Source organism: Indicator indicator, chromosome 2 (assembly GCF_027791375.1).
Source record: "Indicator indicator isolate 239-I01 chromosome 2, UM_Iind_1.1, whole genome shotgun sequence".
In the NCBI taxonomy this organism is placed as follows: Eukaryota; Metazoa; Chordata; class Aves; order Piciformes; family Indicatoridae; genus Indicator; species Indicator indicator.
In genome coordinates this window covers 47,283,901-47,311,035 of record NC_072011.1, presented here as the reverse complement: position 1 = coordinate 47,311,035, position 27,135 = coordinate 47,283,901, and the positions used below count along the sequence as shown (strand labels likewise).

Sequence of the window (27,135 nt, the reverse complement as noted above, 5' to 3'; positions counted from 1 at the left end):
TCCAGCACCCTGTCACAGTATACCCTCTGCTAATTGCAATTAACACAGCGCATTTATTCCACGTCATTGTTACGAGCGATTTTACCGTATGGATCATTATTCACGGCAGCAGTCACGGCCGCCGTTTGTTGCTGGGCAGGGACTGACGGCGAAACTCCCGGGACTGCTGCTTTTACCAGCGCAGCCGGGTTTGCTGTCTCCACTGCCTTTACGGGCGCCGGTGCAGGGTCTGCCGCCACTGGCACCGGCACCGCCACTTGCACAGGCGCTGCTGGCGTTGCCAGGCTGCCCACTGCTGCCGCATGAGCTAATGGCTTGCCCCCCTTTGCTGGTTTTTCACTGGCGCTTCCGTCATTTGTCCCTCTCTGTGTCACTGGGGGGTTTATGTTGCTGTTGTGGAGCGTGTGCCAGAGATGCCCGTATCACCTCTTTATTCCATGTTTCTGGATCTGTGGGAAATGGGGGATCTGGGGTTTCTCTTTTCCTTTCTGAAGGTGTAGTGGCCGTGCACTTTTTCGCATGCCGCTTCTGTCTTCTCCCTCCTCCTCCACTATGATCTGAACCTACTTCTTTGTTAAGTCTTAGCTCCCTACCACTGCCTGCAGAAAAGGTAAACACCTGCGTAGTTTTACATTTTTCTCTCCACAAAGCTATAGCCAACTCTAAAAGAGCAACAAAACCCAGCAAATTCAGGCACAGAAGACAAGCCGTTGTAGAATTCAAATCACGTAAATAACTCGCAGTTACAGGGACTGTAAACTCCAGAAACTTAGGTGGAATATGTACCAAAAAGTTACCATATTTCATATGACTGACAAGACCAAGGCAATAATCACCAACACCCACTAACATTGCCTTCACCAAGTTCCACAGCTTCATTTTGACTTCCTTAATCTAAGCAGTAATTAATCAACCGAGCAATGTCCCACATTGGGTGACAATTAATTTATGTGGTAGTATGAAAATTCCCCCCAACACTGAATTTGCCAGACCAGCCCGGGTGGAAGCAACTGAAGCTGTATTTAGAAGCAAAACTACAATCTACAATGAAATGCAACAAATATGTATAAAATATACAATATTTACATATATTTACAGGTATTTACAATTAGTAAACAGCACAAGAACCCCCCCAGGCCAAAAACCAGGGGAGCTGCAACAGCTTCTCTTGCCCTGCTCCCCTCCTGACCCCCCTGTACACAAAAAGGATAAGAGAAAGATCAGAGAAGTTACCATAATGTAAAAGTGTGAGCCGTTATTGTGTGTTTGGGATTTTTGGTGCTGGTGTTTTTTCCTTTAAGTAACCTATTTTTTTGGCTAAGAATTTCTCATACAGGACCTAAACTATTCGTTTATTTAAGTAATAGTTGTATGTATGACCCATGTACAAGCCTAACACTTGTGTGTACCTGTGAAGTTCTTCTGCAGAAGATGAGGCCTCTCAGTACCTAATGAAGACTTTGAAAATAGTGAACAAGTCTTCTGGATGTAATTAAAAATAAAAATATGCTGAGAAATTCAATGGCAAGTTACTGAGGGAGGAGGTAAAGAAGCCAACAACCCAAACCAAAGAACAATGATGTCTGATGATTCCTCCCCCTCTGTAGTTCTTTCAGTTTGCCATCACTAAACCCAAGAATTAGCTTGCTTTGATATTGGCTACTGGTTTTGTAGGTCACTGGAACGTGTTCATTTTTTTATGGTAGTGTTCAGGAAGTTAGGGAGTTTACCTTCACTGGAAGGTTGTCATGAAAATAAAGACTAGCTTTCAACTCCTCACAACATTATATGAATTTAGATGGGTTTGTCACCTTTTGGGTTTTATCAGTGGAGTATCTTATGGCAGCATCCTGTAGCTTGTAACACAGTTGTGCTGCTTTTAGGAACTGACCTGTGGAAAAAAATATTTCAATCAATATGTAAAAATACAGTTAGATATAAATAATGTAATATGTTCTTCCTTTGTACTCTATTTTACCATTATATTTAGTTTTTTAAAAGATTTGACCTCTTGATTTTTGTTGGAGGCCATGGAAGAAATTTTTTTTTTTTGAGTACTCAAATGCTTTTGAGATTTTCTGTTAAACCAGAGAATGCGTTTTACAGAATGACTAGAAATTGTTACTATAGAACACAAAACTTAAAGAAGTGTTGTCACTGCTGGATTTCTTTTCCTATTCATAATGGCTTGCCTTTGCTTTAAAAAAAGCAATGCCAAAACAACAATATTTTCTAAAAATTAGATCTTCGGAGGTTTCTGTAGTTCTCAGAATAGTCCATTTTGTTTTCAGGCATGCTGCTATTATATGAGGGTCATAATTCTACTAATGTTTTAATTTGGTTCTCCTGTTTAGCTCTTCTACCTATTTCCTTCACATGTGTATTTTCCTCAGGTGTTAAAGAAGTGGAAGAAATACTGTGGAGAGCGCACAGCCATTTTTAATACTTTGATGAAAATGCCTGTGCCTTTCATATGCTGAGACCTGCTGCTGAAAATAGATCCAAAAGCAATAAGCCTGGTGCATCAGACCTGCTGTTAGAAACTAACAGCATAGCAAATACAATTGCTCTGATCACATATGTAGTATTTTCAAGTATCCTGCAAAATAATAGGTCATGGCACCAAATTGTAAGGCTGTTGAATGTGAGTGCATTTCCAGCTAAAGCATGGGCAACAGATGTTGGGTGAAGAAAAAAAATCACTGACCCTTTATTTTGCTGCATGAATCCTATATACAAGGCTTTCATTTCAAGTTTCATAATTCTGGAGAGCTACTTCTCATTTGACTTCAGGTTTAGCTCTGGTTGGCAAAAACTAAATTGTGGTGCTCTCCTACTTGATAGAGCTATTCTTTGTAGCTCTTATCTATTTATAGTGATGCATTTGTTTTCTGGTCTGTGTTGTTGTGTTTTTTTTTTTTGTTGTGGAGTTGTTTTTGTTTGTTTGTTTGTTTGTTTTTTTGTCACTGTAGAACGCTTGGGCTCCTTTATCTTAGAAATGCAATTACACTTATTTATTGTCCAGTGTTCTGTCCAGTGTTAGGAGAAAGAAGTTAGCACCAGGACATCTCTCCTTCCATATCACTGACCTAAAGAGTAAGCTTTTTTGTCTGGCAGGCTAGTTTGATTCAGTGCATTGATACAGTTCAAACAAGTTGGGTGCTGGGTTTTCCTGAATGGAGGAGCTGGTACCTTACTCCCTGAAGACAAGGTTGAGTGCAGTGGACTATGCAGAACCAAGGGCCCATGTTTTCACTTTCCTGAACACACGTTTTAATAATTTAGGAATTGCATGAAATACATATAGCCACTCTGCTTCTGCCACTGCCTTGGATTCTTCGGTTTCTTAGTGCTGAAATGGGTGCTGAGTATTTTGGGCATCAGGTAAAGGTTGACTAATGCATCAGTCCCGTTATGGGGCCTTGGTAGGGGAATATGCAGCCGTGCCATCTTGAAATTCTGGGGCCTGGGATAGATAGCAAGTTTGGCAGCAGTCCTGCAAGTGCGCGTCAGGAGACTTGTAAGCTAAGAAATAGTTTACTTGACAAACACATGTCACTCTGTTTTTTTAATTGTAGGAGGGCAGCAAGTAGCATAAAGTTTCTCAGTGGTGATGGGAGGATGGGGAAGAACTCAGTTTGTGCTTCTGAATCTGGCATGGGTTTTCTGGAGCAGAAGTTAGAAGAAGCAGCTTGGTACTTATGAACATGTGTCCTGAATACAGTGCATTTGCTTTACAGTTATTGAGGTACACGTATATATGCATAATAAATTCATAAGTCATTCTCTTGACCCCTACCATCAATACCACTGTTATTTTTCTCAGGGTTGACATATTTGGACTAGTTATTCATAGCTATCAACTAAGAGCATACTATTATGGTTGATTCCAGATTTGCCTCTTCAGTTAGATAAGCCTGTGTTTGTTCTTATCTTGAAAGTTTTATTCTTAATGTTTAATTTGTTCTTCATTTCAAAGGTTCTGAAGAAAAAGCACTTGAAAGACATGCATCTTCAACAAGTGTCTGTAAGAAGGTTTGCATCATTCAATCTTTTTTCAGTAGAAGGCCAGAATACAGAAGAGGAAACTGGAACATGGGTTCAGTATAGAAGCGTCTTTTATCCTGAGTATAGTGTGTCCTTAAGGTAGGCATCATTTAAAATTTAAGTACTTCCTAAGATCTTGTACAGGCCTCATATATAAAACTCATTAGTCATTCTCCCAATGTTTTGTTTAATTAGGGCGTAGTTTACAAACAAACTGCTAGACATTATATTTACTTGTTTGTTAAGTACGAAGCTTGTCTGACTAGCTGCCTTTTCTTTTTTTTTTTTTCTTTTTTTGGTCATTTCACTGACACTTGAATGATGATTGTACCTCTAGCAGAATGCAAGTATGAGCATTTATTTTGTATTTCTAATAGCTTTCTGTTTTGACATTCTTCAGATATAAATAGGATGCACAAAACCTGAGTACCTTTACTGGTAATCTTAATAAAAATTCTACTGACGTGGTGTGATTCATAGAGTTCTAAAAGCTTTTTGGTAGTGATCTATACTTGATTCGATTTTCTTCTTAATATTTCTTGTGAAATTCAATGAAAATTTGGAAGTCAATTTCAAATTCAAAAAAATAAAAAATTTCCTTTTTCTATAGAAAAGATTTATACCTGTTGAAATAATTTTTCTATAAGAGCAGGTAAAACAAATGAAGATGCTTGTACTTAAGAAACCTCCCAGAACCATATAAAAAAAATCATGAATAAACAAACCCCAACCCCTCCCTGAAACCCTTCCCAAAACCCTTTGAAAAAGTATTAATGAATTCTCAGTAGTTTTAGTGAAAGAGATAGGTTTATAGTTCCCATTCATTACTATGTGGGGTTGGTTTTCTTTATAATTTTCTGATTTGCTCTCCTTTTGCTTGTTCAGTTTTGTACATCTATAATTTGGGTTTGCCTCAACAGGTATCATTGCAACAGTAACTAAGAATCCCTGAATCCATACTGTTTTTGCAGCACCTTGTTAGCCCTGCTGAGTGTGTAGAATTTTGCATTCTGTGTACAGTAAAGGATATTCTAGAAAACCTGAGTCATCAAAACTGAAATTGCATTTTCATTTAACCGGGAGCTTTAAATGACTCAGTTACAGAAATCATAGAATCATTAAGGTTGGAAAAGACCTTTAGGACCATCGAGTCCAACTATAATCCAACTACCATAACCACTAAACTATATCATGAAGAGCCACATTTACGAGATTGTTGAACACCTCCAGAGATGATGACCCCACCACCTCCCTGGGCAACCGGTTCCAATGCCTCACCACTCTCTCAGTGAAGTTTTTCATAATCTCCAATGTAAACCTCCCCTGCACAATTTAAAGCTATTTCCTCTTGTCCTATCACTAGTTACATGGGAGGAGAGACCCTCACCAGCCTCACTGCAACCTCCTTTCAGTTTTAGAGAGCAGTAAGATGTCCCCATAGCTTTCTCTTCTCCAAACTAAACCACCCCAGCTCCCTCAGCTGCTTCTCATCTGACATGTCCTCCAAACTTCTCACCAGCCTTGTTGCTCTTCACGGGACATGCTGCAGGACCTCAATGTCTTTCCAATACTGTGGTGCCCAGGACTGAACACAGTACGCAAGCTGTGGCTCTACCAGGGCCCAGTACAGGGGCACGATCACTTCCCTGCTCCTGCTGGATACACTGTTTTTAAGACAGGCTGGGATGCTGTTGGCCTTCTTGGCCACCTGGGCACACTGCTGGCTCATGTTCAACATCACTGCTGTCCACCATCTCCCTCAGATCCCTTTCCATTGGTCTGCTTTCAAGCCACTCTTCCCCAAGCCTGTAGCATTGCTTGAGGTTGTTGTGACCAAAGTGCAGGACTTGGCACTTGATTTTATTAAACCTCATTCCACTGACCCCAGCCCATTGATTTAACCTGTCCAGATCTCTCTGCAGTGCCTTCCTACTCTTGTGCAGATCAACACTCCCATTTAGTTTAGTGTTGTCTGCAGATTTGCTGAGCGTGCCCTCGATCTCCTCATCCAAATCATTAATAAAGATATTAAACAGAATTAGCCCCAATACCAAGTCCTGGGGGCCACCGCTTGTGATCGACCACCAAGAGGATTTAACTCTGTTTATCACAACTCTTTGGGCCTGGTCATCCAGCCAGGACTAAGCATGGAGCTGTTGTTTGTACCTTTTATGTTCCTCTGCGCTAAATCAATGGAAATGTACAGTTTCTGTGGTGGAGCAGGCTCTCATTTGGTTTCAAAAACTATGTTGAGAAAAATAGGGACATTGTCTCTACTGTTTTTTCTATTTTTCCCACCATGTTTTATTCCTTTCTAGAAGATACTCAGTGACCTATAAAAATGGCAATCACTGGTCATGTTATAAATAATGATCAGAACTAACTTACTCTTGTACTTCTATATTAAAATGTTTCCTGTCTTTAATGAAGCACTGACAATAGATAGCATATATTTATTATTTCTGAATATCGCAGGATGCTGATCATGTCTTGGAAACTTTACAGATCCTCTGTATGTCTTGCTGTCTTCCCATAATTCTTCTCTCCCCATTGGGAAAATACTACTACTACTGATTTTCATTATAGAGGCAATTTTAACACAGTAACAACAATTTGCTATTAGCATATTATTAACCATAACAAGAACACCAGTTATGTAAACCTGGAACAGTGTGCTGGAGTAGGAAAAGCTTTTTATATATCTTTTTGCTAGGAAAAAAATGTGGCTATGGCCCCCTCCTGACAAAATTGCTTTTGAATTTTCATCTACATGTTTTCGTTATGCATTAACATCTTTAGGAGAAAGCTCATGGCATATTGGATATTAAAAGGGTTGTCTGCTAATATCTTGACAAGGCTAGATGCTTAAGAAAGTTCATAAGGTAGGTAGTAGCTTTTGGCAAAGAGTCTAAAGGTCAAGCTATATCAGTTCAAGGGCTATCAAAAATGATCAAATTGTATATTCAGATATGCTATGACCTAGCTGGAATTACTGCTCTAGAGGGACTTGGGGAACAGTTTGTTAGGCAAATAGAAGTTTCAGTGGGAACTACCAGGCATGCACATGCTTGATTTTCTTACTGAATTTTGTTTGGATTCACATTTGGGAAGGAAGAACTTATGCTGTGCTTTTCTAGCACTAGTTTATTTTAGAAAAAAATCTTAATAAATCTTCCAAACCAGGAAGCGAGAAACAGCAATAGAAGAGAATTTTTGCTTTAAAAATTTGATCTGGATTTATGTGCCATTTTGACTAGATCCTTGAAGTGACAGCGTCATTGACTTGGTTTAAAAATCCCCATAACTATACTGGTTAAACAGTGATCTCTGGTGAGCTCAATGAAATGTAGATTCACAGTACAAGCTAGGAGGTGTTCTGAAGTTTGTATAGATGCTAAGGTGCTTCCCTGTAGCTCTGGGGTATAACTTTTGATAGCAGTGAAAGGTGTGGTGACATGAAATTTCTTGTGTTACAGTCCAGAATCTCATTTTTTCAGTCAAGTCAAATTGGGATTTGTACCATATTTGATGCCCCTGCATGCTACATCCTTGTCTTGATAGTATAAATTGGGTGGCTATGTACATGAAATTGCTCTCTAGTGGTGTTTGCCATTAATGTTAGTTTAAAAGTAAATCCCTAAATGGACAGAAAGGGATCAGGCTGAATGTGTATGACAGTCTAACATGGAGAATGTAGACATACTCAGTTCAAGCTGGAGTCTTGCTGCAGTTTTCACATTCAGATTTGGATACAGTAAACAGTCATCTAGTCTGCAGGTGAAAATTAAAAGCCTCTTTTTGAGTGAAATTTCTTGCAAGGTTGAAGTGAAAAAAAGGTATCTTTGTGGCAGTTTAGGCTGGGTGCCTCCTGTTACTGCCACATAAGTTGCATCTCCGGTGTCCCGAATGTCCAGCCCAGTAAGGTGGACACAGGACACGGCGTATTTCTACCCATAAATCCTGCACCCTATAAACCCATCTGCAGTCATTCTCTTCCTCTTTCTTCCCTCTCTGCTCCCATGGGAGATGCTCTCTTATGGGGTAATGGTGGGGGAGTATCTCAAGGCCTCTTAGGCCTGTCTAGGCCTAATGCCAGGAGGAGAAAGGAGGGGGAGGGGGGCAGTCTCAGACCTGGCCAGCCTGAGACTCGCCTAGCAGCAGGAGGGGGAAGAAAGAGCCCTGGGGGTTTTGGGTATACCCTCAAGTGGGGACAGGGGAAGAGTTGGGAAGCCTTTGGGTGTTATGTAAGGGACTCTGTACGCTTTGGGTTATTCTTGTCACTGTGCTTTGTAGCTTAACCAATCGCTTTTCCGTTTAAACTTTCCATCACTCTCCAATCTGTGTGTGAGTGTCATTCTTTTGTCCCTCTCGGGGCAAGAGACGATCTGTCTGGCCTCAAACCAGCACAGATTATAGTCTCAGGCTGGCCAGGTTCTTGCAAGGTTGAAGTGAAAAAAGGATATCTTTAATTACAGTAATTATCTGGCCTTCTGGGTCTTTTCACCATTAAAAATGTTTTTATTTGTAAAACTTTCATATTTATTTGTTAGCTTTGTTCAAGTTTTTTAACTTGGAGGGTGCCTTACTTCGCTGTTAAAAATTATTAACATGCTAAGTACTAGTTTTCATGGTGATAGGAAGATATAGAGTAAGCAGACATTTAAAATTTTTTATTTAATATCCTATTCTTAGCTTGAAATATGCTTTTGAATTTAAATCTTGTATGAATAGTTCTAGCAATGGAGTGATTATAGATCATAAAGATGCAGCGTCTCACTGTGGAGAAGGTGTCTGTCTTTTAGACAGGAAAATTATTCTTTTATTAGAGTTAAAAAGGAAGCAATCAATATCTTCAAATTTTCTATTTCAGGACATGGATTTACTTTAAAATTGTAGGCTCATTTTAAGCAATTAGAGAAGAAATAAGTTATTTCTGTGGTACAATATTTTCCATTGATCAGTCATTTGGTGTTTCGAATGCTAAAACGCAGAACTGAAAGGAATGATGTTAGCAGCTAATAGGAAGGGTTAAATCTTCATAAAGGGTGTTATGTAATCTTTGCAAGGTGTCATGCCTTCATTCTGCTCCTTAAGGGCAATATGTATGAGTACAGTAAACTTGCTTTCTTCCACTTATTTGGTGCTGAGAGACAACATGGGGATTTAGCAGGATAAAGTCTTGGCCACAGAAGTGGGGAAATTAGGGAAAGAGTTAAAAGGTGATTTGGTAGAATAGTATTTTAATACATTGATGAAATTAAGACCTATTGTCCAAGATGTGCATTTATTAAAAGAATTTGTAGTCAAAGAAACCCTTTTGGTTTCTTACCATGTTAAACTGAGAACTTGAACGGGAGTGAAAGAGGAGTTGCTTTGTCTTGCTGTACTGTGGCCCCAAAACCACACTTAATCAGGCAACAAAGTTTGCAGAAAACTCTTTTGAGATTCTTACTGGGCTGCAGTGACGTTTGATGGTGGCACTCAGCAAACCATTTTATGAAGTACTGTAGTGGTTTGGGAAAAAAAAGACTGATACCCCCCACCCCCCTACCAGAAATAATGACTTTATGGCATTTTATGGGATGGGAGAGTGAACCAGCAGCTGTTACAGAACTGCTAGGGAGTTCTGTACAGAGCAGTGGTTCCCAAACTGTAAGATGTGTTTTTTAGGTGCAAGACTAAGTAGCATGATACTTATGGCAGAATTTGGCATTCAAGAATACCTGTGTTTATAGGTGCATGTAACTTTTAGTCTACTAGTCAGATGGAAAAGAATAGCTGGTACAGTTAGTCAGCAGTCTCTACAGATACAGTCCTTCAAATGGAGAAGCATGTGACTCTTGCTCTTTGGAAGTGTGTCCCCTGAGCTCTCACTTTCAGAAGTTGGCACATTGCTTTCCTCAGTCCTAAAACTTGTCAGCAATAGAAGTTATACTCAATTCTTCACTGTTCGGATTCTGTAACTGTTAAATGGTTAGCAGTGGAATTTTATCACATCTTCTTTACCCTGGTGTAGGCACTCTATCAGCTAGATAAGGTATCTTTCTATCATGCAAATTGACTTCCGAAGATTTGCTGCTACTCATGTGGAGTAGTCTTTAAATAGTCCACAATGCTAATATAGTTAAGATCTGAGATGCGATTTTTGGAGTAAACAAATGCAGCTTTACTATCCAGGTTATGGTTGAAATAATGGCTACTCATTCCAGGAGGCTGAGCTTGCTCCCTGCTTTTGTTTAGTGAAGATTTCATGGGGAAGCAGCTGTTAAACTTCAACTGTGTCCAATTTCACGAGTGCAGAGTGGGCATCTGGAAGACTGAGGAGCAGAAGATGTCCCTTATAGCAAAGCTGGATGCTTCTCATCATTAAATTATGGCTCACTTATGTGCTTGCCATGAACAGCAAGAAAGATTGCTGAGACAGAGTTAGAGGAAGAGACTGAATGCTGCAGACAGAGAAAGATGTCTGTGTAAAATGCTTCTGCTGGCCAGGAGAGCGAATGTTGGGGTGTGTTGTGTTGGTACTTGGTGTCACCTGCAAAACTTACTGATGATGGACTCAATCCTCTTGTCCAGGTCATCAATAAAGATAGTGAATAGGATTGTGCCCAGAACTGATACCCTGCAGTTGGTATCCTGAAATTCACCTAATTAATGTATTATCCCTAGTTTTGAATGATAATTTCACTTGAGTTATGCAAATGTAATGTGAAGGAAAATGTAGTTTACTAAGCACATGAATCAGTTTCATTGTCCACATTAATTAAATGAAGTGTTTTTGATTTTTATGGGAGAAAACAGGAATATGTGTACAGCTGCTATTCAGGAATAGTCTTTTGTTTTTCCTCTTCAGAGAAATCACTTTACCAAAATTCTTACTTTCCCTTATGCATCTTCCACAACTAAACAAAAATTGTTGCTCTTTGGAAATGTTTTTGTTTTGGTAAAGTATTCTTTTCTGAGAAACATGTTCCTGATTCATGGATTTCAGTGATGAAACTTTGAACACTAGTGACTGTCCCCTTGTTTTTTCCCTATTATGTACATGTTTGCTGCTTGTTTATGAAAGGGGTGTGTGAGAAGTGAACATGTGCAGATGTGTCAGTCTGAAAGTGAGGAAGGAGATGCAGCTCTTTTGAACATTCCCGTGAGTGAAATTAAGACACAAACGAGGTCATATATCAAGATGAGATTATTCAATAAAGAGAGAGAAAATGGAGCAAACAAAAAAGAGAAAGAAAGAAAAGGAAGAGAGAGGGAGAAAGATAATGGAGAAAGGGAGAGCAGGAGAGATTACTGCCCCGTGGTCCTTCTTTGGTAGTGCAGGGGGAGAGACATTCCTGGGCTGCTGCCTCCAGCCCAGGATGTCCCCAGTGATGTTCCTCCAGGTAAGCTGCTATAGCTCAGGGCTTTTATACTGTTCCTGCTTCATTCAGCATAGCTCCACCTGGCTCATACCCTAGTCACGTTACAATGGGTATGTGACTGCTAGGTGTGCTATCTTTGTGGGCAGAGCTGACACATCAGGTGGGTCGTTCACGATGGTCTTATCTTTGTTAAGACAGTTCTCAGTGTCTTACACACTTACATTAAGTAATCATCACATCACCAGATGATTTATGTGTCCAAGAGAGGATTCTTTTAGCAGTAAATCTCTGTTCTGAAGAGGGAAAACTTTAAAAAAATTGGTTATATGTTGGTTAAGTCTAAGTCACTGTTTCTGTTTTCTTTCAGATTTCACAATGGACAGTTAAATGTTAAAGATGTTCTTACAAGTTTTGACAACACAGGGAATGTCTGTAAGTCATTGTTTATTTCATTATAGTGCTACATGGATAGTTGTATCAGTATGAAATGCCACCCTCAATAATCATCTCATCCAGCTGAGAAACACTATTACTGTGGTCAGAGATGCAGAGCTAATAACACCAAAGCATTTTATGTGTTTTACATAGTGCTGTAGTTTTTGTCCATACATTGTTAAGTCATCTCAATACAGGATATTTTTGGTTCTGTGACTGCAGTGGGAACATTACAGCACCTGAACTGGGCTGGACGAAAAATCAGTTTAACCCATTGATTTGTGTTGGCCAGTGGCCAGAAGTAGTTATCTGAGGAACAGTGCAAGAGTATGGGATGCAAACAGTGATACTTATAGCTTGGAGGGTGAAACTCAAACCAGAGAAGAAAACAGAGAAAAACACAGTCAAGGTTTACAATTCCTCCCCACAGACTGTTGTGGATCCTAGAACATGGCATAAATTAAAAAAGCAAAGGGGAAAAAATTGTGCAAGAAAATTTTGCTGTGGCTATTAAATTAAAGACATCCCTTATGGCTTAGGAAGTGCTAGTTGTTAGGAGAGTTAATGGGGTAGCAGGATGATGTTTGTCATGATCTTTCACTCCTGTCTTGTTCATTAGATAACTCAGGTGTTTTGAGCAGCAGAGAAGGTTTTTTTTGTTGGTCTAAAAGTTTTAGGACACACTGGATGGTCAGAATTTATTTACTGGGCTCTGAAACTCACTTAAAGAATTTGGACTGATTTATCAGACAACAGTTAAATATTTTAGTGTTCTGTCTGTTTGTTTTGGCTGCCATACTGAGTATTTATCAGCAAGATTAACATTTTCTGAGAGATCGTAAGATTATGATATAGTTTGGTGTTAAACATGAGATTGGGTAAGAGCTGAAACCTGTTGCATAATACATTCTTTTTAAACATAATTTGTTTTCAAATAACATGATATGTGTGATTTTAGAGGTAGGCTTTTTGTTTTTTCTTAAGTACCTGATCTTTCAGGAATCATTTCTGTGATCTTGATGTTTCCTTTTTTTTTTTTTTTTTTGTTGATTTATGTGCTTATGGTCTTTAACAACCACATTATCATACACCATCAAAAGAAGAATGATAGAGGAGACTCTTCCCTACTCTTCCCTCCCAGTAGATATCTTTCTCTCTTCACTTCTACTAGATATCAACTCAGTACAAGATGTGCCACTAGCTGGCAGCATTATATAAAATATCAATAAGCAGTTTTTGAGGAATTCTTGTGACTTCTTCCAGAAGTGCTGCTGTGCATCAGCAAGACTCAGGACAGAAGTGGTGCCAACTGCAGTTAGTTATAAGTGGCATATTGCAGGGTTCCAAGTGTTAACTCCAGAAATTGCCTTTGCCCAATGTCTTGTTAAGATTTGGTACCTATGCTTGTATTCTGTCAAATCAGAATGATTTCTGAAAATGCATTTTCGTTTTAAGACTGCTACTTTGAATGAAAATTCACATTACAAATTACAATTGGTTTTCACTTTCCCAGAAAATGTGACATTTTTTCTCTCATGTTCATCCTTTGAGAGGGCAGTTTCCATGTGAAACTCTTAAATTAATTCTTCACGCAGACAGGACGCAATGCTAAGTACGCTTTATTCAGCTTTAATTCTATGCATAAACAGAAGGCAGGGAAAAGAGGACTGAAATGAAGGAAAGGATCAGTCTGTTCATTTTGAACAGCACTATGCCATCTGTTAAAAAGATGGAACATCCTGAGACCATTTCTAGTCCTAAGATAGTCCTTTCAAAGAACTGATGGATCCCAGGCAGAAGGTTCAGTGGTGGCATTGTGGGATAGCATCAGCTGGCTCAGGGAACCACATGCTGTGCTCATCCTTGTGGAAGAAAAATCTCTTCTGCAACAGATTGTTCAAAAAGCAAGGAAAATTCTGTGAGAATGAGTTTTTGACAGTATCGTATTCTCCTGCCTTTCCTAGTGGGAGAAAGCAGTTATGACTGAGATGCTTGTAGAATTCTATCCCTGCAGTGATCATTTCGAAATATGTGTATATTTTAATTAAGAAGACCAAAATACAAACCTTTTTACTGAGTGCTACCAGTCTAAGCAAGCTATAGTCTGTAAAGGAGAATTTTAGCAGTGAAATACAGCATTATGGGGGATTTTCATCTAGTATCATCCACCTGATGTTAACACAGAAACAAGATATTCCAGAATGCTAATGTAGTATAAAATTGCAAATATACTATATGTAATAGCTAGCATCTAGCATTAGGTAATAAGGTAACCATTTTTAAAAAAACAAGTTCAATACATTATATTCTACTTGGTAGGGTGTACAATTACTTGTTTTGGAACTAAGAAAGCAGCAGAGGGTGCTACAGATACAGAGCTACCCAGGCACATATTCCAAAGCTGTTGCTCCTATAGGCAAGGAGATCCTCCAAAGAAGTAAGCTTTTAGTTAGAGGTTGATGTAAATAGGATAGCTTTAAATTCTGTAGCCTGTGTTGTAGCCTGTAGCAGGTAATCTAGGTGAAATCCAGAAAAAGTAGAATTACATATTCGCTTGTTTTCTTGAATTTTTTTTTTAATATATATTTTTTTTTTCTGGAAAATGTCGCATAATTTCCTGCAAACATAGTATCTGGATTTAGCCACTATTACAAAACAGCTACTCACCATCTTTAGAATTGTTTTTGTTTGTGCTAATTTTACATTTAGAAACTCCAGTTTCTTCATCAAGCTCAATATTTGAAAAATTTATTGTTGGGTTTGTTTGTTTTTAAATGTGTTCTCTTCCCCATATAAACGAGCTAGGTAAATTGGAGAATATTTTTGTACCTTCATATTTTTCATTAAAATGACAAGAGATAAGCATTTTTCTTTTATTTGAAGTCCACACTGGACCTTTTTTTTAATGCATATCAAGGCTAAAAAAATTAGAAATAAATAGATTTTCTCTCTCTTTTTGTTTAGGTCTATATACATGTTTTTAATTATGCTTATTTAAAACTGTTAATTGTATAACTTAATTTCACTTACAAATAAAATCTATTTTAAAACAAAGAACCTTTCCTTCTTTTTTCCCTTCTCTCAAATAACAATATTCAGAGGAATGTCTTCTTTCCTGGTGGTAGAGCTACTTCAGAGAGCTACTTGTTTCTTCAGAGGTATCTAAGCTCCTTTCTGAAGAGATTATGGTAGCTACTGATTTATCATGCCTGGAAGGTTAGATGCCATCAAGCTGCTTGGGGAAAAGCATAGGATGGCATTCTTTATGGCAGCAGAGGAGGTCTTGTATTTCATGTAACAACTACCTGAGGGGAGGTTGTAGCCAGGTGGGGGTTGGTCTCTTCTCTGAGGCAACCAGCAGCAGAACAAGAGGACACAGTCTCAAGTTGTGCCGGGGGAGGTATAGGCTGGATATTAGGAGGAAGTTCTTCACAGAGAGAGTGATTGTCCATTAGAATGTGCTGCCCAGGGAGGTGGTGGAGTCACCATCCCGGAGGTGTTCAAGAGAAGTCTGGATGAGGCACTTAGTGCCATGGTCTAGTTGATTGGATAGGGCTGGGTGATCGGTTGGACTGGATGATCTTGGAGGTCTCTTCCAACCGGGTTGATTCTATGATTCTGTGATACCTAGAATCAACAAGGGAGCAGACTGTGTTTTTCAGGTGCTGCTGTGGAAGCTTCCCTCTTTTTTTTTTTTTTGATGCAATGTCTTGTTTTCCATAGTGAAAACCATACTGACTTGAATATGCTTCCTGCCTTCTATGTGCCTCAGTAGGTATTGTCACCTGAAGGAACTACTACTCGTCTTCTGAGCCTTCCCTCATTCCAGCAGCATGACAGTTTGAAATTGTTTACTGTGTCAGAACCTCACACCCTCTTGAGAAAGTTTTCAGCAAAAAATAAATTGATTGGAAGAGTGCTTGTATAGCAATGATACAACGTTGTTTTGAATAAAATACCATATTTATGATACCTGCAATTTACTATTCACTATGCAGCTTCCTATTAAATAAAACATTTCATGATGAGGGTTAAGAAAAATCAGCTGTTTCTTCCCTCCTTTCCCCCATCCAATTCACTTCACTCATTCAGTTTACAGTATCATCCCAAGCAGTTGCACTGACCCAGTAAGCATAAAGCTTATGGAATGGAGCAGAAAATAAATATATGAGGAGAAGCTGGTATCTTTTAAATTACTCTCACTGCCAGAAATGTTTTTATGAAACTGTTCTCTGGTGAAATATTAGAGATTTGTCTGGTTTAAGCACTGTCCTGAAGTCTTCTGCTTTTCCCCCTTGCTATAATCTTCCTTTTATCAGGAGCCTATGTGTGAAAAAATAAGCATAATTTTGATCAGGGATCTGTTTCTTTTAATGTTTTGGGTTGTTTTTCTCTGCTACATATTCCAACATAACTTGACTTTGTGGGAAGTGAAGAAGCCCATCTGAGCTTCTTCAGTTTGAAGTTTTTGTAATAATAACTTCTGTTCAGGGTATTTCAATGTGAACCTTTTGGTAAAAATACGTTTGTCTATTAGAGCAACTGCAGTTACTTTTCTGTATTGCTGAGCAGTGTTTTGTGCCTTGGCACTCCGAGTAGCTGGATTTTTGCATCACATCTTGTCTCTTAATCTTTCTAGAAATTGTTGGCATAAGTATAGTTCTAAGTGTACTACTCATGCTAATCTAACTTTATGTGCTGGTGTTGACCTTCTATAATCTGAAGCACTTTTTAATGTGTTATGTGCATTTTTAATTGATTACCATGATAAGTTGGATCATTTAATTTAAATTAATTAAAATAATTTAAAGAGAGGCTATAACACCTTAAATTTGATTGGTGGAATGAGAATAGTATTAATTAATGAGTGTTACATAAAATGATTTAATCACTTTTTGAATTGAGATAGGATAGAAAAACAAGGGTAAACATCTCTTTAAGATGGGCCATGTGATTAAGCTTAGTCTTTTAATGGATTATAGAATTTTCTCTTTAAATATTTTGAATTAGTTTTATTTAGCTTGATGTGCAGTAGGTTGCTGCAATTTGGGTGGAATTTGCACGGTCTTTGTAATTGTTCTTTTTGTTTTCACCATTCCTTTTACTTGCCATGTTCTAGCCATGTTTTCAGTGCTACTTTTCACAAAAGTACAGGTATGAGGTGCAAAACATGCTCAAGAAACACCACAGTTCAAGTGCATCCTTGAGTAGATATGTTTTGTTCAATACCATGTGAAGCTGCTGCTGGAGTCTGACTTACACTTCAGATGGGACATTTCTCTGTATTGTTTTATTGTTTCATCAGTGGCTATACTGTGGAGGTAGCAAGGATAATCCCTGTCCTTTGTTTTCTCCATACAAATGTAACTGAAATGTTATGTATAACTTACACCATGGTTTGGTTTTGTTTCAGAGAACTTTTTTAAAGGTGTACTTTAAAAAGTCATGTCCAACCAAATGAACCAGTTTTTTGGAAAATGTTAGGGGGGAAGTTTTGACTTGGTTCAGCATCAATGTGCAGAACTGCATTTAAAAAAACTACTTTGCACAAAATATTCCCAGAAATGAGAATTTGAAACCTTTGATCTACTGAAACCATTTGTCTGATTATAACTCTGAAAAGTATTATGAAAACTAACTGACATAGGAATGACCATATTAAAATCTAATGTAGAACTATTATTCATGTGCTTAGCTTGACAAATTAAATACTCTCATTGAGTATCAGTATATTAAAATAAAATTATATGTTTTAAAATATTTTTTCAAAATACTGTCAATAAAGTGGAAAGAAAATCCAGAAATCTAAAGAATTTTTTTTTTGTAAATCTGGTGGATTCAAAGACCCTCTAAAAAAGTGGTTTAGCAAATGGAAAATGTATGAGGAATATGCATACAACTGCATGCTTGTACTAATTACTGGATGCCTAGCCTTGCGTTTGTCAGCTAAGATTGCAGCCATCCTGCAGAAGGCTTGAGTGGCTAGCCTATAAAACAAAGATTTGGAACATACTGTTCCCAGCAATGGTGATTACATATCTTTCAGGTGAAAATATCTCTTGATACCTGATAGTAGTCTGTTGTACTAAAGCTTAAACTTACTATTGTTTTGTTCATTAGCAAAAGTGGTGTTTTCTTTTGTAATAGTTTTTAAATTGTTTTAAGTCTTCACATGATGTTCCCTGTATCTTCTTATGCTAAGCATGCTAAATTCTATAATTTTTTTCTAAAGCTAAATTTTTACTGGTTCTGGTTTTTTTTTTTTTTTTTTTTTTTAGACTGTGTACATGTGATTTGTAGATCTCTTGAACAATGTTTGTCAAAACTGGGCATAATAGTCCAGCTGAGACCTTCATAATACAAGTAAGATATAAGTAAATATAAGTAAACAGGGTGCTTTTTTATATTGTGACCTGTAAATCCCAGTATTGTATTTTTCTGTCTTTAAACAGCATGACTTTGACTTTTGTTGAGCCTTTGCCTTGCCATAAGATCCTGGTCCCCTTCAAAAGGGATCAGTAATTCATGATTATATATTTATGTAGCACATTATTCTTACCCAAATGGAATACCTGGTACTAGTCCCTGTTGAATCTTTTCCTGTTTCCAGACTTCTCCCAATATATTGCTTTTGTCCTTTGAAACTTGTTCTTCAGCATACTGGGCTTCCTAAGTTGATATAATGCTAATTTAATAAGCATGTTGTTACTAAATACAGCAAGAAAACTCTCTGAGACCAATAAGGTGTTAGGAAGCAGGCATTTCTTCATTTTGGCAACAGACATGCAAGGAATCACTCCACCTAAGTGTCCCAACACCAGTAAAATTCGGAGAATATCTGCTGGCATCTCATATATAATCACCATCTTTCTAAGAAGCGATTAGCGTATTCATATTAGTTCATGGAATTCCTCATGTATGTAAATCTGCACACATCCTCATTATATACTGTGGGGATCCCCTGCTGGTCATTTGGAGTGTCCTTCCTTTTCCTCCCTATGGCCTTTAGCTGAATGTCTTCTTTGTGCATGCTTTCTAGGCTGTCTGCTATGGTTGATGAGACAGGCTGACTGCAGAGTCAGTCTAAACCAGTTTGCTCTTCCTGACTTACTCTTTCTCAAGCCCACAGTTACAATTTCTTATCATTTACACAGTTAACGATGCTTAGTTTACTCAATAGATGTGAGGATTACATATTTCTAAAATGTTCCTGAATTAGTACAGTATCAATATTCTTTCCATCATTTAGACAATTGATGAAAAACCTGGCTGTTAGGGACACAGTTTAGTGATGACCTTTCAGTGCTGGGTTGAGAGTTGGACTGGATGATCTTTGAGGTCTCCTCCAACCAGATATATTCTGTGATTCTGTGAAAGCACAGTTTGGGGTAGGCATATATGGAAATTCCATCTAATAATTTCACCTGCTTTTGCAGTAAACCATTGTGAATTGTTCTCCAGTCAGTTTTCGTTATCAGTTCTGCACTGATCTTAACCAAATTTTAGACTGTTTCTCATGGAATTGTCTTATATAAGAACTTTAGAGTTTTTTGACATCTACTGCTTCTGCCCTATACATAAGCTTCTTATCTTGTTTTTTCTTTTTAATTAAATTCCAGCATTTATTTTTTGTTATTATGCTTTATTATGGAATATGCAACAGAAGAATAAAAAGCATGAATCTGTTTCAAGTCTTTAATTATGTGATGATGAGGGAGAGGGTAAGTTGAATGAAATGTTATTCTTAATTATAGAATGTATTATTGTCTTCTGCACTGCAAGCCACCTGATGATTTTCAGTCTTACAATTTCATTCACTTTCTGAAAGCCATTGTTTCAGTCATTTGTACAGATCTCAGATAGGATATACATAGTTTTTTTTTCTTGTAGTTCTTTGGTGTCCTGAAGAAGAAATTCAGCTACACTGAGAAGTGTACTGGTTTTGTGACATATTACTAGCTGTAGTCTAGCAAAAATTAGAATAGGACTGTAATAGCCATCTACCCCAGTACCCTTTACCTCCTACCTCCTGACAATCCATAAACATGATGTAATGTACAGTAATACAACATAGGGCTTGGGGTTTTTTTTTGTTTCATTGTGGGTTTTGTGGGTGGCATTTGTGGTAGTTTGGGAGTATTCAAATGTGTTTGTGCTTCTTGCACCTGAGAAATAGAATTCTGCTGGTCATGTTCAGGAATGAAAAAAAAGGTATTTTGAGCCTTTTATATCTTTTAACACCAACTCTTTGTCTACTGATATACATTGTTGAACTGTGACCTATGATTTGTGAATTAAATTTACTTTCTGTCTACAGTAGTTCTGGATGAATGCAGACTTCCCTGTCTAGATACTTTTTTGGTTTTGTTTTTTTTTGTTTCTTTGTTTGTTTTGGTTGGGTAGGTTTTGTTTTGAGGTGTGTTTTGTTTGTTTGGTTTGGTTTGTCCCTTTATATTTAGGCCCACGGTATTTTAAGGCAGTGTTTTGTTATCTTGTTTAAATTTGTGTTTTGTATCAGCTCAAAAGAAGGTATTTCACTATACTCCCAAAAGTGCTTTTTTGGTATTAACTAATCTGTTTTGCACACATCTGTGCAATAAATACTAGATCCATTTTACAGGTAGGAGGTCACATAAGCCTTTGTTTGGATTGGTTACAGAGCTGTTCGTTAGAAAGAAATGGGATACAGAACCAAGATAACTTACAGTTGTGATGTGCTGAGGACCTCTAGCAGGTCTGACTGCTAACCTTTCCCATTTGTAAGTTTACTGTAGGCTCCTCGTTAAATTTTGCAGTACTACATTTTCAGGAGTGCCTGGTCATTTTAAATGACACTTGTTTGGGTATCTAAAGTGAAGGACTTAGAGCTGTCTCAGAAAGGAGACTTGGGTATTGCTGAATTGACATCTAGATGCTGTGACAATGAAGTTCAATCCTCCTTCAGGTACAGAGGCATTTCTACACACTTAGTGGCATGGACTGTAATTCACCACTAGTGGCACTCCCAAGACTTGTGTGTCATTAATTCTCCCTTTCTTTGTAGTTTCACTTCTTAACCTGATGCATTCATGGTCGTGAAACCTTTCTTTTATATAGGTGCTTCAACCACATCCATAAAAAAGTGTGGAATGAATAACTTTTTTGTTGTTGTTAACCTCTCATGTGCCAGCTACAGATTTTATGTGGAATTTATTTGGCTTTAGACACCAGTCTAATGGTTATAACGCTCACCAAGTGGTCTCATGAAAGTAGGGGAGGCCAGCACACTTAAAATAGCAAAGGGTGCAGGCTCAGAGATTTTATCTGTTCACCTACTAGAGCTCCTTTTGGGGATAGCAAGACAAGAAACAATATTACTAAATGTATTGGGTACTCCCCTTTCTCATGAAGAAACAAACTTTTTACTCACTATAAATGTTGAGCACTAAAATGAGAACAGCTTTGTAAACCTTCACTTAAGAGTAATTGCATTTAAGTGGTAGCAGTAGCAAGATGTGATTGTAAACTGCTGTGGTGGGTTGAAAATTCCCCCCCAACATTAACTTTGCCAGACCAGCTCAGTTGGAAGCAAATGAAAGCTGTATTTACAAGCAAAAGTACAATCTACAACGGAATGCAATGAATATGTACAAATATACAATATTTACAGATACTTACAATTAACAAACAGCACAAGGACCCCCCTGGCCAAGGACCAGGGGAAACTGCAACAGCTTCTCACTTCTCTGCCTCCTCCCCTACCCCCCTGTACACAAGGGACAAAAGCAGAGAAGTCAATACCAGTCAAAACAATACAGCCAAGGTCAAGCAAAAGCCAGCAGAAACAAGTTAGTATCTCCCAGCCTGAGGAAGTGAGAAGAGAGAGAAACTGTTTTGGGAACCAAATCTTACGGTAGATGTCTCTTCAATGGGATTGTTAGAATTAACTTTATTGTCTTTTTACACCCAATAGTGATTTATTTTCATTCTACCACTTTCTGTTCAAGGTCTGTGAAAAATTTTAGAGGCATAGCCTAAAACTCCCACAATCTTCTAAACAATTCCATTGGTTGCTAATGATACCCATCTAATATAAAACAGTATCTACAATAATGAGTAAATAAAGTTCATAGTCCATATCTTCCATTCTGGCTATCTCAGATGTAGATGATTTAAAAGTTCAAAAAACAGGAAATAAGAACACTGTTGGTCTCTTTGCAGATGAGACAAAGAAAAGGAACAGGGACTCTAAGGTGTTTCAGGGCTCTCAGAGTTCTTAGGGTTCGTGCACCATAGATTCCTCACAGATTCTTCTTTCGGGCGTGGTGTTATGTCTGACTCTGAATTTAAACTTTCAGCTAAAGTTAAATTTCTTTGTGGAATACACTGAATTTCACCATTCTTTTGCATTACCCAGGAAGTGTGACCAGGACCTTCAGCAGAAACCACCCCTCGGATAGGTTTAGCCTCTCCAAGAAGGAGAAAATACCCAAACAGTTTTGTCTCACAGACTCTTTTCTCAAACAACAGGAACTGTATCACTTTCTACCTTTCATAACAAATCTGATTGTGCAGGTCAAGCTCAATTTACAGAACCTCTACTATTTACCAACCAGGTTGCTTGTGCTAGATGTTTCTCCCAGTTTTTCAAAGCTCCACCCCCCATGGCTTTCAGAGTGGTTTTCAGCAAACCATTGTAGTGTTTGATCTTTCCTGCAGCTGGTGCATAGTAGGGAATGTGGAATATCCACTCAATGTTGTGCTCTTTGGCCCAGTTTTTTACAAGATTGTTCTTGAAATGAGTTCTGTTGTCTGACTCAATTCTCTTTGGAGTACTGTGTCTCCACAGGATTTGTCATTCCAGACCAAGAATAGCATTACATGCAGTAGCGTGAGGAACTGGATAAGTTTCCAACCTTCCAGTACTTGCCTCTACCATAGTCAGCACATACTGCTTACCAGATCAAGAATGAGGTAGAGTGATGTAGTCAATCTGCCATGCCTTACCATACTTATACTTGGACCATGGGTCACCGTACCACAAGGGCTTGACTCTCTTTGCCTGCTTAATAGCAGTGCAGATGTCACAGTCATGTATGACTTGTATGATAGCATCCATGGAAATGTCAATGGATCTGTCACGAACCCACTGGTAGATTGCATCTGGCTTGATGTGCTGACGAATCATGAGCCCACTGAGCTAAAAAAAGTTCACCTCAGTGTTTCCAGTCAAGATCAGGATCAGAGTTGGTATCTACTTGAGAAACTTTTGCAGCTCGATCTGCCTGATGGTTGTGTTACTGTTCCTCAGTAGCTTTGCTCTTAGGTGTGTGAGTATCCATGTGTCTCACCTTCACTAGAATTCTCTGAATGCGAGCAGCAATGTCTTGCCACAGATCTGCAGCCCAAATAGGCTTTCCTTTCCTCTGCCATCCATTCTTTTTCCAATCCTTTAGCCAACCATGAATCAGTGTAGAGATAAAGCATTGGCTGTCTCTCATGTTCAGCTACGTCAAGAGCTAGCTGGACAGCTTTTACCTCTGCAAATTGACTGGATTCTCCTTTTCCATCTCTCGCTTCTGCAACTCTGCGCATTGGGCTCCACACTGCAGATTTCCATCTTCGCTTGTTTCTAACAAGACGACAGGAACCGTCTGTGAACAAAGCATATCTCTTTTAACATCATCAGAAATATCACTTTAAGGAGGAGCCTCGTCAGCAAAAGTTACTTTCTTCTCTGGAGGTTTTGTACAGCTTGTGCCTTCTGGCCAATTTGTGATCACTTCTACCAGACCAGGTCATTCAAGATTTCACATTCGAGCTCTCTGTGTTATCAGAGCCATCCAGCCATCCATTTAGACCATGTGGCATCTGTTGCATAATGTGGTGAAGAACCTTTATCTTTAAACATCCAATTCAAAATTGGTAATCTGGGAGCTAGAAGAAGTTGTGACTCAGTACCAATCACTTCAGAAGCAGCTTTTACTCATTCATAATCAGCTAGTATCTCTTTCTCTATTGGAGTATAATTTGACTCTGAGCCCTTGTAGCCATGACTCCAGAAACCAAGTGGATGTCCCTGTGTCTCACTGGAGTTCTTTGCCATAAGCACCAGGTTGGACCATTGTCACTTGCAGCCAGGTGAAGAATGTTCTTACACCCTTCTCTCAGAAAATCAGTTCCCAAAATACAAGGTGCATCTGGTCCTGTTACAATACTGTGTTTCTTCCACTCTTTCCCAGCTGAACTTATGTCAACTTGCATCTTAGTCAACTCTTGAGATCCACCAGTGACTCCCAAAATAGTTATAGGCTCTGACCCTTGATAATTTGATGGTGTTATGGTGCACTGAGCTGGTGTCAACCAAGGCCCAGTATTTCTGAAATTTTGAAGTGCCAGGCCACTGAATGTATACATCCCACTAGATTCTGTTATCTCCATTATGCCTTTCCTCCCCTTGGTCGGAGGCAGGGCACCTCTAATTATGGGGATTACATCCACATGTACAGTTGACACAACGCCTAGTGTCAGTGTCAGAATCACTGTTGGAAGAATGAGAGTTTTCTGGGAAACTGAGGAAGCGACAGCTACCCTTCTGGGTATTGCTACCTCTGGTTCTGCCACTCTGCAGTAATCTCCTGAAAAGAGCAGAAGTTGGTTGTCCATCCCACCTATTCAGAACCTTAGGGCAACTGCTAAAGTGATCAGGAGCTCAAGTTGTGCTCTCCTCTGTCCCTCTAATGTCACTGATGGACAAGGGAACATTTAGGAAGAGCCAAGAGGTCAATTCATGGCTCCGGAGCTGGTGTCATCAACAGGGCTTTGGGTTCTACAATCACAGCTTGGTTTACAAGGCACCAGAGCTGCAAACAGCTAATGGGATGCACTTGTCTCAGAGGGGGAAAAGGATCCTGGGGCAGGAATTGGCAGGGCTTATTGATAGGGCTTTAAACTAGATTTGAAGGGGGAAGGGGTTAATAGTCTTCTGCTGGCCATTGACAAACAGAGGGGCAGCTCACCAGAGGCAGAGGGATGGAGAGCTAGTAAGGGGTCTCAACTTGCTGCCCTAAGGCAAGCCATGAATGATGCACCAGGACACTGTGGAAATCAAGGGGAATTGGCACAAGAGGATGACAGGGCCAGCCCAGCTGAAGTGCCTCTATGCAAATGACACAGCTTGGGCAACAAACAGGATGAATTAAGGGCCACTGTGCTGCTGGGATGCCATGACATAGTGGCTATTACTGAAACTTGATGGGATGATACCCATGACTGGAATGTAGGGATAGATGGGTACAAGCTCTTTAGGAAGGATAGGCAGGGAAGGAGAGGAGGAAGCATTGCCCTCTATGTCAATGACCAGCTGGAATCAGTGGAGCTCCACCTGGGGAAGGATGAAGAGCTGGTTGAGAGTGTATGGGTTAAAATTAAAGGCAAGACAGGGGAGGGTGTTGTTACTGTAAGGGTCTGCTACAGGCCACCTGACCAGCAGAACCAAGAAGATGAGGCCCTCCATAGGCAAATAGAAGTGGCTTCCAGGTCACAAGCCCTGGTCCTCATGGGTGATTTCAACCATCCTGACATCTCCTGGAGGGACAAAACAATAAGGCACCAGCAATCCAGGATGTTCCTGGATTGCGTAGATGACAACTTCCTCCTCCAAATGGTGGAGGAACCACCAAGAACATGAGTACTGAGAGAACTGGCAGATGAGGTTGCTAAACCCCTCTCTATTATATTCCAAAGGTCATGGCAGTCTGGGGAAGTCCCCACTGACTGGAAAAGAGGAAACATAACTCCCATTTTCAAAAAGGGTAAGAAGGAAGAACCAGGGAACTACAGGTCAGTTGGTCTCACCTCTGTGCCTGGTAAGATCATGGAGCAGATCCTCCTTGAGGCACTACTGAGACAGAAGAATAGTGAAGAGGTGATTGGGTACAGTCAGCATGGCTTCACCAAGGGCAAATCCTGCCTGACAAACCTGTGGCTTCTATGAACAGGTCACAACATTAATAGATGAGGGGCGAGCAACTGATGTCATTTACCTGGACCTGAGCAAAGCCTTCAACACTGTCCTGCACCACCTCCTGGTCTCCAAACTGGTGACACATGGGTTTGATGGGTGGACCACTAGATGGATAAAGAACTGGCTGGATGGCCACACACAAAGAGTGGCTGTCAATGGCTCCATGTCCCCTGTTGAGGCCAGTGACAAGCAGAGTCCCTCAGGGATCAGTCCTGGGACCAGTCTTGTTCAACATCTTTGTTGGTGACATGGACAATGGAATTGAGTGCACCCTCAGCAAGTTTGCTGATGACACCAAGCTGTGTGGTGCAGCAGACATGCTGGAGGGAAGGGATGGCATCCAGAGGGACCTGGACAGGCTGGAGAGATGGGCACAAGCCAACCTCATGAGGTTCAACAAGACGAAGTGCAGGGTCCTGCATCTAGGTTGAGGCAATCCCAAGCACAAATACAGGCTGGGCAGTGACTGGCTGGAGAGCAGCCCTGAGGAGAGTGACTTGGGGGTGCTGGTGGATGAGAAGCTCAACATGAGCTGTCAATGTGCACTTGCAGCCCAGAAAGCCAACCACATCCTGGGGTGCATCAAGAGAAGTGTGGCCTGCAGGTCAAGGGAGGTGATTCTCCCTCTCTACTCCACTCTGGTGAGACCCCACCTGGAGTACTGCATCCAGTTCTGGAGCCCTTATTACAAGAGGGATCTGGACATGCTGGAATGTGTCCAGAGAATGGCCATGAGGATGATCAGTGGGCTGGAGCACGTCTCCTATGAGGACAGACTGAAAGAGTTGGGGCTGTTCAGTCTGGAGAAAAGAAGGCTCCGAGGTGAACTTCTTGCGGCCTTCCAGTATCTGAAGGGGGCCTACAAGAAAGCTGGGGAGGGACTTTTTAGGATCTCAGGTAGTGATAGGACTAGGGGGAATGGAATAAAGCTGGAAGTGGGGAGATTCAGACTGGATGTGAGGAAGAAGTTCTTCACCATGAGGGTGGTGAGAGCCTGGAATGGGTTGTCCAGGGAGGTGGTTGAGGCCCCATCCCTGGAGGTGCTTAAGGCCAGGCTGGATGAGGCTCTGGCCAGCCTGATCTAGTGTGAGGTGTCCCTGCCCATGGCAGGGGGGTTGGAACTAGATGATCCTTGTGGTCCCTTCCAACCCTGACTGATTCTATGACTCTACTGAAGTATTCTTTTTTTAGAATACCACGTGCTTTGTTGTCTAGTTCTATGCTATCCAACATTCAAATTCCCATTTTAAAAAGATGAGGAAGAGTAAAATTTGCTAATCA

At 39.8% G+C, this 27,135-nt stretch overlaps 1 protein-coding gene across 1 annotated transcript in view; it reads left to right on the top strand.

Moving 5' to 3' along the window:
- The window catches only part of CAMKMT (calmodulin-lysine N-methyltransferase), a 247,286-nt gene that overhangs the window by 5,771 nt on the left and 214,380 nt on the right, over nucleotides 1–27,135 (top strand). The window contains exons 2-3 of the mRNA XM_054399142.1: nucleotides 3,980–4,146; nucleotides 11,782–11,846. Of these exons, the coding sequence (XP_054255117.1) occupies nucleotides 3,980–4,146; nucleotides 11,782–11,846 (232 nt within the window). The remainder of the gene's footprint in view (nucleotides 1–3,979; nucleotides 4,147–11,781; nucleotides 11,847–27,135) is intronic.